This window comes from Bos taurus, chromosome 2 (genome assembly GCF_002263795.3).
Source record: "Bos taurus isolate L1 Dominette 01449 registration number 42190680 breed Hereford chromosome 2, ARS-UCD2.0, whole genome shotgun sequence".
NCBI classification, from domain to species: Eukaryota; Metazoa; Chordata; class Mammalia; order Artiodactyla; family Bovidae; genus Bos; species Bos taurus.
Window position 1 is genome coordinate 112,858,936 of NC_037329.1, and position 12,428 is coordinate 112,871,363.

Sequence of the window (12,428 nt, forward strand, 5' to 3'; positions counted from 1 at the left end):
TCTAAAGTAGACCGTGGATTTCCTTGTTCAATCTCAGTACATAACCAGGGCAGAGTTGCAAAGGACACTCCTACAGAGTTCTCAGATGCCAACTCTTAGCTCTTCTTAAACTTCTTCTCACCCTTAGAAAATTCAAGATCCCAGACAAACTTTCTCACATTATCAGAATTTTCCTCTTCACATTATATACAGGTGGCTCTCTCAGTAGCCATCAGACTTTGATTGTTGTTTGAGAATCAGAAGAATCAGATGCTGATTGTTTTGGAATGGTGTGGGAAAATAGGGTGACCTGGTAGGATTGCTAATTGAAAAATTTCAATGAACATATGCTGTCTATGTATATCACTCTGCTGCTGCTGCTCTACAAAGTACCCCAAAATGGCTGTGTTTTGCATTTAATTTTCAGAACCACTTGTTCAGTAGCAATCATGGCCCTCTCTCAGACAGCTAAAGTGGTTGGCCCAAGAACATATCTGAGACTTCAGATCTTAACCAGGTATGGCTCTTTGTAACACATTTATTACTTCACTTAGATGCAATTTAACTGAATATCCTAGATAGAGATGATGGCTAGTTTAGTGAGATGGTGGAGAGGGATGTGGGTTGAGGAAGAACTTTACTGGCAGACTATCTGAAGACCTAAAATTTCATCAATTCAAAATTCATTCTTTTGAGTGAAAGATTGTCCTCTGAGGATACCAATTTCCCCAGGAAACCATACCACTTCTTCCTTCGATCAGTCGTTGGATCAATAGTTTGAGGCAGCTTGGTGTTAGTGTTTCAGCAGGTTTCACGCAGGAATGCGAAAATCACAGCACAGCACTGCTCTCACCTGTCCGGTGTCTGGTCAGTTGCCCATACCTTCTGGGACTAGAGGTGGTCTCACATAATCCTCAATCCAGTGGTTTGTGGGATCTTAGTCATCTGACCACGGATCGAACCCATGCCCTCGGCAGTGAAAACTCTTGAGTTCTAACCACCGAACCACCAGAGAATTCCCAACAGCTTCGTTTTGACTGGAAGTGGTATTTGAACTGGAATCCATCTGGAAGCAAGACAAACGGAGATGGAGAAGGGGTGGGGATTCTGCTTGAGGAAGACAAGACTGGGTGGAGGGCTGGAGCAGGGACCGTGGGGAGGCGACATTAGGTCACTGGGCGATGGGGAGGCACGAAGATACAGAGGAGCTGGGAGCAGAGAGGAGTTGGGTAGCTTCCAAATGAAAAGATCACATTGTTAATAATGCTGCCTGAGTTTGCTCCACAGATGTACGTATCCAGTGCCAAATACTTCAGTGGCAAACCCTGCTAAGGCTGAGAACTGAAAACAAACCAAAAGCAGTCAACGCTGATTATTTAAAAAAACGTACATCTCCTTATAGAAGAGATTCACGGACACTTGTTCGGACAGTGACTTCTAGCTCCAAATCCATCCTCCCACAATCTACTCTTTCCGCCTTGGCTCCCCTTTCCCTGCCCTAGCATTTTCTCTGGAACGGCTCCATTCCAACACAAGTTTGAGAAATGACTCCAAAACTCTGAAGTTCAGGGCAATAATTTGAATTGCCAAGACTGCAGAGCAGATCAAGACATAATCTTCCTTCAAGCCGGCCCTGACATGGTTGGAAAGAACACGCAGACATGTGAAATGATAACTGACAACATAATCAAGGGGAGAAAAATGGATGACATGGGTGTATGTGTTAAGGCAGGACAGGGAATTAGAAGTCCATGTGAGCAAAGCTTCTGGAAAAGCTCTTGACTTGATCTGTTCCCCCAAGAAACAGACTCTGACGTGGAGATTTATATGCAGGAAATGTGTTGGGAGTCCATGTCTCCTAAGAATCCTTTTCAAAGGATTTATGGAGAGAAGATGAACTGTGATGTAGTCTCAGGTTGCTCTCAAGTCAGAGCTGGGGAGCCTGGATGGCCATTCAGAGTCATCTTGAGTTGAGACAATGAGGCCAGGCCTTTGCCCTTCCTGCCATCAACCAGTCATTGAATGTGAGTTTCCTAGAGAGCTGGCTGCTGGGGAAACAGGAGTCTCAACCCTGAAAGGTGGCTCTGGGTGTCCTATCACAGTGGCCACCACAGGTGTGAATTCAGCTGAATCCTGATGTATATGGGCTGGGTTTATGTGGTGGGGGGCTTCCCAGGGGGCTGAGACAGGAAAGAATCTGCCTGCAATGTGGGAGGCCCGGGTTCAGTCCCTGGGTCGTGAAGATCCTCTGCATTGGCAGGCAGACTCTTAACCACTGGCCCATCAGCAAAGCCGTTGCTTTGGTTTTGTTTTGTTTTCAAGTGAGTAGAACACTGTGGGTCTAGTGCAGGGTGTATGTGTAGTCAAGCAAGCAGGACCTGGACTGGCTGACTTTCAATGGCTAAAGAGTGGTCAACTCTAGCTTCAAAAAGGCACAAGGACTTCCCTGGTGGCACAGTGGGTAAGAATCAGCCTGCCAATGCAGGGGACACAGGTTCAATCCCAGGGCTGGGAAGACTCCATATGCTGCAGAGCAAGTAAGCTGGTGAGCTACTGAGCCCATGTGCTGCAACTCCTGAGTCTATATGCTGCAGCTGCTGAAGCCTGCTCGCCTGGAGCCTGTGCTCCACAAGAGAAGCCACTGCAATGAGAAGCCTGTGCACTGCAACAGAGTAGCCCCTGCTTCTTCCTGCAACCAGAGAAAGCCCGTGCGAAGCAGCAAAGACCCAGTGCAACCAAAAAAAAAAAGGTACGGAATGCAATCCCACCACACATTTATAGAATGGAATATCTGTGCAGAGTCCTAAAAATTACCATAGCCCTTAAGATTCTGATTCAATGTATCTTCTTCCAATCAGTCTAGTTATCTCTTGGGATTGGAAAACCCTGGTCTGTCCAGTTGATCTTCGAATCTTTGTCCTGCTGAGGTTCAAGTCCTTGTCCTGACTTCTTGCTAAGGCATCATAAATCATAAGTAGGCATTCAGCAGCTGCCCGGTCCCATGAACCACTTTTAGTGGCAACTCTCTTCAAGAGGGAACCAAATGCAAAGTAATTGTATTTTTTTATTTCTATGAACAACAAAAGGCTTCCATAATTTCACATCTCATTGCTTTTAAGAGCACATATATTACAAATAAAGAAACTCCACAAACTTTAAAGATTAGTATTTATCAACACTTTTGTACACATACACAAATATTTTAATAACAGTATCTGAAATGTTATTCATATAATTTTAGCACTGTCATAAGTAATACCTAAAAAGGTTCTTTTAAATTTGGTAAAAACCATATATTTTACAATCTTCTATTTACATCTGAAATACGCTTAAATGTTACAAAAACATTCACTTTGACCTTCAAAATATGTGTGCGAGGACTGGGTATTGAACATAATGTGACCGACAGCAGACTTACAGTCAGCTTTTGAATTACACATTCATTGGAATTTCATAGCATATATTTAGCTTGGCTTGATCAACGTCACTCAAAGGAAAAAAAAAATTGTAATAAATGTGCAAATCTGGAGGCTGGCAAAATTCTCAAGCTAGCGAGGTAAAAAACAATATGAACACCACCATAAAAACTTCAAATAAATTAAATGTTATCTTTCTCTTCCCCGAGATTAGCTGCAAATTCAGAGTTCCCTTGAAGGAGGAGTGTCCGATGCTGTGGACTTCTCAAACTTCTCCACTGGGTGAGACAGAGACCGTGGGCAGAGAGGGAGCCGCCTTGTTAATTACTCGACTGCAAGTTCGCTCCACTCCTCGCTTTGATGGGTCGTCCCGGTAGGTAATCTTCAGACAGGACAAAACACAATGCGATAAAACAAAACGATAATAGAGAGGTCTGTGTTAATAACTTCAAATACAAAAGCAAAACCCAGAACACTGACTTTAAAAAAAAATTTCCCCACAAGGAATCTGCAAATTTTGAAAATGCTCTTATCAAACTTGAGTTTTAAAAAACATTATTTTAATTGGAGGCTAATTACTTTATAATATTGTGGTGGTTTTTGCCATACACTGACATGAATCAGCCATGGGTGTACATGTGTCCCCCATCCTGAACCCCCCTCCCACCTCCCACCCCATCCCATCCCTCAGGGTTGTCCCAGTGCAACGGCTTTGAGTGCCCTGTTTCATGCATCGAACTTGGACTGGTCATCTATTTTACACATGGTACTATACATGTTTCAGTGCTATTCTCTCAAATCATCTCACTTTCGCATTCTCCCATGGAGTCCAAAAATCTGTTCTTTACATCTGTGTCTCTTTTGCTGTCTCGCATATAGGGTCATCATTACCATCTTTCTAAATTCCATATATATGCATTAATATACTGTATTGGTGTTTTTCTTTCTGACTTACTTCACTCTGTATAATCTGAAGAGCTTTTTCTTCCCAGCCTACATCTCAGCCATGTTGACCAGATTTGAAGTAGTTTCCTGATTCTCTTCAACTATCAGATATGTTTTTAAATGTGAATGAATCTTATGGATGTGTTTGAGTAATTCTGGAATTTTATTTTATTTGCAAAGGTCATAATAAGTATTGTCAAAATCTGCCTCCAAAGAAAACATCTGAAGCCTCATTTAAATGTTTCCATTAATGGAAATAGGAGGAAAAAAATATATACCTTGACCTGATTTTACTTTCGAAAATAATGTTAATATGCCCTAACTGTACTTCCCTGTCAGATCTGTTCAACTAATGATATGTGAACACAGTAACAATTCCAGAAACCCCAGGCACCTCTAAAACCTTGGTGCAGAAGAGGCTTAATGAATATTTAAAATTCCTGGTTTTCTCACTGACTTTACACATTACCAGGCTTTGGCTCTACTGCTTTTCCGGGACAGAATGGCTTCTCTGTCCCCACAGCATCCGTGTACCTTATACTACCAATAAGTTCTCCTTATGATCAGTGTCACAAGTTCTGTTTAAATACATTGGCAAACAATGTATCTGAAACTCAAAAAGCAACATGCCTTTGGACCTGGCCTGCTTGGCATGGTAACAGAATAGATGTGTTCCCTCCTGTGTGTTTTTTTTTTTTTTTTAATATTTGCTATCCGTTACCAGTGTTGACTTCACTATGCTGTCATCCTTTTAAACGCTGAAACAGACAGCAAATCAGCATCTTATGTTTCATCCAATGGTTATATGTATTACTTTGGCCTCCATCAAAAGAGGCTTTTATGGTTTTTGGCCATTTATAAAATAGCTTGGCATCCTGGCTGTCTGAAAAGGTAATTGCTGCCTGCTTGTCACTTTAGCAGCTCCATGTCCACATCTCCATTTTTACACATGAGCGTCTACCTCATCCCGCTCCATCCCACTCCTTATATTGAAGGTTCTTTCATTAGGCAGTGGCTTTAGTGTTTGCCTTTTACCTTAGACTTTTCTGGACGCTCTCGGAATGAACTGCATAATCAATTCTATTTCTGTTTTTCTATGTCTGTCTATCCATTCTGTTTCTATTGTTAACAAGTTTAATGGTAGAATTCCTCTCTTCACTGTAATTATACATGTATCTGTTTCCAGAATACGTGGATGAGTATCAAGGTATGTAAAGGTATTCATGCGTCACAGATTAAGGCTCATTCATGCATTATAGGATTATGCTAAAATTTGACTACCCTTCCCTCTACTAGAGTGCCAACCCAAACATTAGAGTCAAATGCCTTTTTAGTAAAAATATTGAGGAAAGAAGCAAACATTTTTTGTTATAAATCTGAATTGAGATTTACACCCCCTTTTTAAACTACTTTGGACTTTAAGGGCCCCATCTTTTGCTATTTCTGACATTACAACCAACTCAAGACACTTATCAATATTTGTCATAAAGATAGCTTATTTTGCTGCAGAATACATAGTTTTGCTATGGTTAACTTAAACTTGTGGTTGATAATTATCAATTAAATAGTGCCTCTTCTAGAATTTCCTCTTCAGAGTTAGAAGTGAATATTTTTTCCTCATTTTAATCTAAGATGGAAATGTGGAATGGCCATTTAATAGAGTAAGACATTTTTAAAGAAAACATTTTTTTTTTTGAGGATATCATGAACACTGTAGTCATTGTCCATATATAAAACCTATGTGACAAATCACTATAGAGGCTCAGGACCAGGAGAAAGTTTATCTTTCCTGCCAACAGATCTATTTCTTTTGCTAAATAATAAGACCTGTGTAATCCATTAGTTTCTTTATGTCAGTTTCTAGGACGCTCAGAGTCAAATTCTGCTTCTGTTAGCAAAAGTTTTCTAGAAAAAAAGTTATTTTCCTTCCTCTAAATCACCTGGCCGTTGTCTCTGTTTTTTTATTTTTTATTTTTTTAGCCCTTTGAGATATAATGAATCTTCATTTTGGATACAAATGAGCTCAAATATATTTTAGAAGTTGATAGGACATATATTTTTCTTTTAAACGCTAAGTTGTCAATTAGCTTTTTGATTTTAGTAGGCTTTTTATTTTAATATTGACCTACCTTGAAATGGAAACAAAGTTGATTTAATTAAATAAGCATTTTTACAGAACACTTGTGACTATGGAGGTGCCTGGGGAAAAGGAACAGGTAGACCAGAAGGCCACAAAGGACAGAGTCAACATAAGGAAAGAAAAACATACCGCTTTTGCTTACAGTACTGAGGGAAATACTAGACACAGAGGAACAGAAGCTGTATAGACATGGACCGCGGCAGAGCTGCCAGGAAAAAAAGAGAAAAGCATTTTTGCCCAAAGTTTCAAGGTCAGATGCAATTTACAGCTGGAAACAAGCATTTCTTAGTCATCTTTTCCAATGTACAGATCCATTGCTTGTTCTTTTTGTTTCACTCTCAGATTTATGATTTCCCCATCTGTTAAGGCATCACTCCTGAGTATTTAATTCCCATTACCCCTTAACAATTCCAAACCAACACTTTCTCCACTAAAAATCCTATCCAGGAGATTTTTTTCTTTGCAACATAAGTCAAATAACCATTTCTTTCTCTAACTGCTATGGAGAACTTAAAATGTGGGTAGAATGAGATGGAAAAGAAGAGAAAAAAAAAAAGGGAAATTTAATTAGAATAAAAGAAGGGTATGACACATTTCATGTTTTGTGACAGTGTTATTTATTAATAACACTGAACACCATTTTCCATTTTAGGAAAGGAGAGGGAATTAATACTTAATGAATGGCTACCATGCATGAGGCACTATTGGGAGGTTAGCTCAAGTTCTCCCCCTCAGTTATTCTGTAAAGAACACATCTAACTCTTCACCTGGTGGGTGAAGAGACATCCAGGTGGAGTGTGAGGGTTGATGGATGCTGGAAGTAGGCCCAAACAAACTGAATTTGGTTTTGATCACTTGATTCTCAATACCCCCCAAAATAGTGATTATTGAATGTCTACATTTTGTGCAGTCTTATGGAACACACTGAAATCATGAATGACTTGCTTGTGGGATGGAGGGTTAAGTTTATCCCAATCTGCATATCGTCTAGAGGCTCAGTCTCTGTAGAGGCAACCTTGACTATAGAAGTCCAGGACCCTAAGTTCCTGTCTTCTTCCTGAGAACTGTGCAGAGACCCCTAGTGGGAGTACTATGGAACTGCACATCCCAGCCTGGAGGTTGTGAGGTCCTGAATCAGGGGCACTGGGCGTGGTAATAAACTCTAGCAGGAACGTCACCCAGTGCTCTTGGTGTCTAATTAGGCGTCATCTGTTCTAGAAAACCAACACACGTCTGGTTTGGATAAATGTCTCTGAAAACTGGAAAGCATCTGGGTTCTCAATTTTCTTTTTCTACAGATTTTTCTCCAATCTGATCTCTCTCCTTTGAGACAAGGGGTGATGTACATGGGGAAGAGAACAGCTCAGGAACAAGGTGTTTGTGAAAATGCAGGGATTTCAGTAGCAGGAAAAGAAAGAGACTCTTTCCTGTCTTTGTGGCATGGGGGATAAAATGGGCACTTCCTATGCATAGACGGGGAAAGCCTCACCTGCTCATTCATGATTGCCGAGAGCTCGCTGAGCATGTCCTTGTAATGGGACCTCAGTTCCTCCTGGTACTCCAGCTGGTCCTCCTTGATGAGGCGCTCATTCACATCCAGGGCCTGGCCACACGCATCTGCAAATTGCCTTTAGTGACGGCAATAAGCAAATTAACAAGCAACCCTAGAAAGTGGCTTCCCTGGTGGCTCAACTAGTATAGAATCTGCCTGCAGTGTGGGAGACCTGGGTTTGATCCCTGGGTTGGGAAGATCCCCTGGAGAAGGGCAAGGCTACCCACTCCAGTATTCTGGCCTGGAGAGTTCCATGGAGTGTATAGTCTGTGAAGTCGCAAAGAGTCCGATACCAGTGAGCGACTTTCACTTTCTTTCACTTTCAGAAACTGGCAATTTACAGACTTCCCTGGTGATCCAAGGGTTAAGAATTTGTCTTGCAATGCAGAGGAGGTGGGTTTGATCCTTGGTCAGGCAAACTAAGATTCCATATATACGTGGGGCAAGTAAGCCCACACACTACAACCAGAGAGCTCCTGCACCCCAAGGAAAGATCCTGCATATGCAAGGATCCTGCATGCCTCAACTAAAACCTGACACAGCCAAATACATAAACATTAAAAGAAAACAAAATAAGAAAGTGGCAACTTGAAGTCAGGCTGCTGATAAACTAGGCTACGGAGAAGAGGGTCTGTCAGTGGCTCCCTGGGGGCATTCATTCCTGACGCCCTGTCGGAAGGAATTCAAGGAAGAACAGCTCAACAGAGAAAGTCTTACCTGAAGATTTCCTTCAAAAGCTTTACTTGGTTGTCAGGGTATTTCTTTGCATTGGTTTCTTCAAGAAAAGCCCGTGCATAGGCCATTGGTCCGGCATTAACCTATTGGGGAGAAGAGAATTGGCTAAGAACGGTAATATCTCCTCCATGGAGTCCTCTCCATGGCTAGAAAGAGGCGCCTCCACCATGCGGCCCCCCTAATTCTCTCACATCCCCTTGTATCTGTCTTATCTGCTGTCTCTAGACCAGTCAGTGAGCGACTAGAGGACGCATCTGAACTCCACACTTCCTTGCCATCCTTCCTAAACTTCAGTCGTGTGGCCACCATGTCATGTTTTTGCGATATCCACAAATTCGGCAAGCACTGTTATTTTCTTAATAACTCTGAAAACTAGACTCATCTTTATTTACTTAAATACATTCAACATCTGTGAAGTCAAATGTTTGCTGGGCTAGTCACTTTTCCCCCTACAAACATTCAAGCAAACACACAGCTACTAATAAGAGACATTATGCAGTGGTCGTGATCTCGGCATCGCGCCGGGAACCACTGTTCTATCATGTCTCACTGGACAGTCTGGCAGATTCTGGTCCAGGGAGGGACTTTCTAGATTTGCTGGATGAAGGCACAATGCCAGGCCCTGGTCATGCTCACAAGCATGCATAGGCTGTCATTAGTGAAGGGGTTTGCATTCTTTAGAGCGTATGATCCTTGCCTATGACTGTGGGGCTGGAAGGAAGGAGGTGAAAGAAGGAGGAAGCTAAGGCTGTATTTGAGGCATATTCAGATGGCTTTGCTCACCAGCTGCTGCCCGTGTGGTAGAGAGGACAGACCCTACAGAATACTTGCCTTAGTTTCTTCATATTCCTCTCAACCTTCCACTGCTCAGCCATGTGCTGAGGGAAGCTGTCCCATTTGGAGTGTAACAATGGCTCTTTTGCCTTCTGGCTTTAAAGAAATTATTATCATTGAGTCAGCCATGGGGATACAGACAAGAGGTGGGCAGGGAAGAGGAGAGCCAGGTCAGCATCAAGATCAGTGGTACTGTTTTCCTTTGGCCTCAGCCTCCTGCATGGCTCCGTGTGGCACTGTTACTGGCCTGCCTTTATTTAAAATTTTAATACTTTGTTCAATCTGGTTTTGTGAAGTTACTTTTGATTTTTAGAAGTGGAGCATTAAAGTATTATTTTAGCTTGATTACTGAGTTTTTTGATGCTCCCTTAATTTTGTGCCCAAGGGAAATGCCTTGCTCACTGCACCCTAGTCTCAGCCCTGTCAGAGTATTTAGGCCCATGGCCTCCTCCTTGCAATTCCCCAGCAGAAACTGTGTATGTCTATCATGAGTTGGTTCTCAACTCTCTCTCTTCTTCCAATAACTCTTCTCTCCCCTGAGTCTTAAGGTTTGGGGAGGGTGATAGTCCCTCAGTCTTATGCCCCAAGTGCCTGCCCTCTTTGGTTTTCCTAAATACTGCTTATACATTCTCAAAAGAGTCTATTTAATTATATTCTCTTCATTTCCTCACTGTGAACAGGCCATCTGCTTCCTCTCAGGACCTTGACATAAATACTGATGCACATTTATGAATGAATAAACATTTAAACATTTTTGTTTTTGAACAATTTTGTACGTCTGTTTCTGACAAATTTTAAAAAGCCATGCTAATTCATTCATTAATTCATTTGTTAGAATTTAGAATATAGAACACAGTTTATCCAGAGAAGATGGGAAAGGACAGTTGAAAAAAAATAAGTTTTATTTTAGCTAAAACCTAAGAAAGATTTCCCCTAGGTGTTTGGTACCTCCACAAGGAAACAACATTTTAAAGATTCAGATAAAGGTGTTGGATGGTATCAAAACCAGAAAAATGTCTCTCATACTCTTTGTCAAAGAATTCCAAGGGGCATCATTTTTGTACCAGGTTCCACTGACCATGTGCATCTCAGCTCTGGGTGACGCTCACCTTTACACTGACACTGCCTTGGAGTTTGAGCTGCAGTCTGATCATGTCCACTTCTTCCATCGTGCAAAGCTGATTAAGCTCGGAAACTTTCTTGGACATCTCGTCAATCGCCACTTCAATGGGATTCAGTTCTGTGCTTGACTGGCTAACAACCTGTATCCTCTTCTTCACGTAGGGGAACAAGTGACTTGCTGCACAAAAGCAATACAAGAGCATTTCAAGGTCAAGGGCTAGTGAAAGGTCACGGGTTCCCCTGAAGATCAGGATGACCCTGAGTCTTTGCACTCAGAACATTCTATCCTGCACGTTCTCTATGTATGTGAGCCATTTTTCTCTATGTGCCGTGCTCTCACACACCTCTTACTTTTCTCCCAGCTACTTTTGCCTGGCATGTTCTTCCCCACTTCACTAGTGACATCTCCTCATTGCCAAGGCTGGACTAAACATTTAGAGTCTCTAAACACTGAAAAGACAATAGTTTCCACTACAACTTGTAGTTCAAAAAAAAATTACATTGAGTCACAATAAAGCTGTGACTTAAATAGATACTGAACAGCACATACTATGGGGCTTCCCCAGTGGCTCAGTGGTAAAGGATCTGTCTGCAATGCAGGGAATGCAGGTTGAGTCCCTGGATTGGGAAGATCCCCTGGAGAAGGAAATGGCCACCCACCCACTCCAGTATTCTTGCCTGGGAAATCCCATGGAGCCTTGTGGGGTCACAAAAGAGTTGGACGTGACTTAGTGATTAAACAACAACAAGCATAGACTATAATAGCTTTGTTCTAGTTTCTTTTTTTGTTACAAAAGTTCTGGTAAAGTTTACTGAAGATGACTGTTTTCTCATAGTTTGGATGTGACTGCTAGCCACATACCTACTGCAAAACCCAGGATTGCTCACCTCTGAAGATGCCTTGGGTCTCATTCATTCAGATGCCTGTGTTTATTCCCCATGACCCGAGTCTGCCTTAAAGTCCTCTCTGGGGGGTTCCCATTTCATTTCTCATGCTGGGCTCACCTAAAATTCTTGCTTTGCTTGGCTCTTTTTCCTATCAGACAGTGAGCGCCTTGAAGGGATGAATTGTGTTTTATCTATTTGAATTCTCAAAACACTGTCCGACACCTATAGGCACTTACTGAATGTGGAAAGGATGACCAGCTCATAGAATAGATCTAGATAGTATGGAAGGGATGGTGGAGGAAAACCCTCTGCATCTGTTTCACAGATGAGAAACCTGAATTCCCGAATGGTTTAGAATCTGTCCCCAAAGCACATACTTCTGAGAGCAGTTGACTCTGCAATAACTGAGGGTAGGTTCAGGGAGAGAGGAGAGGAATGCTCAGAGTGCCTTTCCCAAGACACCATGACCATCATCACTGGAAGATCTAAAGGGAAGTGGCGGATAAAGTGACTTTAACTCTATGACAGTTTCTGTTTTGGCTGACTTGTCAAGGCTCTCTTGTTTCCAGACAAGGGACAAGAGGAGGTCTGGGCTTCCTGGCACTCATTTCCAAGTTAGCACATGTTAGGTCCTTGTCTGCAAGATTGAGGGGCTTCCCAGGTGATGCTAGTGGTGAAGAATCTGCCTGCCAATGCAGGAGAGGTAAGAGATCTGGGTTCGACCCCTGGGTTGGGACGATCCCCTGGAGGAGGGCATGGCAACCCACTCCAGTATTCTTGCCTGGAGAATCACAGGGACAGAGGAGCCTGGCGGGCT

The 12,428-nt window shown here is 42.3% G+C and overlaps 1 protein-coding gene across 10 annotated transcripts in view; it reads right to left on the reverse strand.

Moving 5' to 3' along the window:
• Positions 1 to 3,023: 3,023 nt before the first annotated feature.
• Positions 3,024 to 12,428, reverse strand: part of DOCK10 (dedicator of cytokinesis 10) — a 305,001-nt gene continuing 295,596 nt past the window's right edge. For 6 of the 10 annotated variants that reach the window (XM_059875928.1, XM_010802445.4, XM_059875925.1 and 3 more), the window contains 5 exons: positions 10,711 to 10,901; positions 8,750 to 8,850; positions 7,970 to 8,108; positions 6,610 to 6,685; positions 3,024 to 3,777 (listed from right to left, as the gene is read on the reverse strand). In XM_059875928.1, the coding sequence (XP_059731911.1) occupies positions 3,716 to 3,777; positions 6,610 to 6,685; positions 7,970 to 8,108; positions 8,750 to 8,850; positions 10,711 to 10,901 (569 nt within the window). In that variant the 3' untranslated portion in view covers positions 3,024 to 3,715. 10 annotated transcript variants of the gene reach the window in all.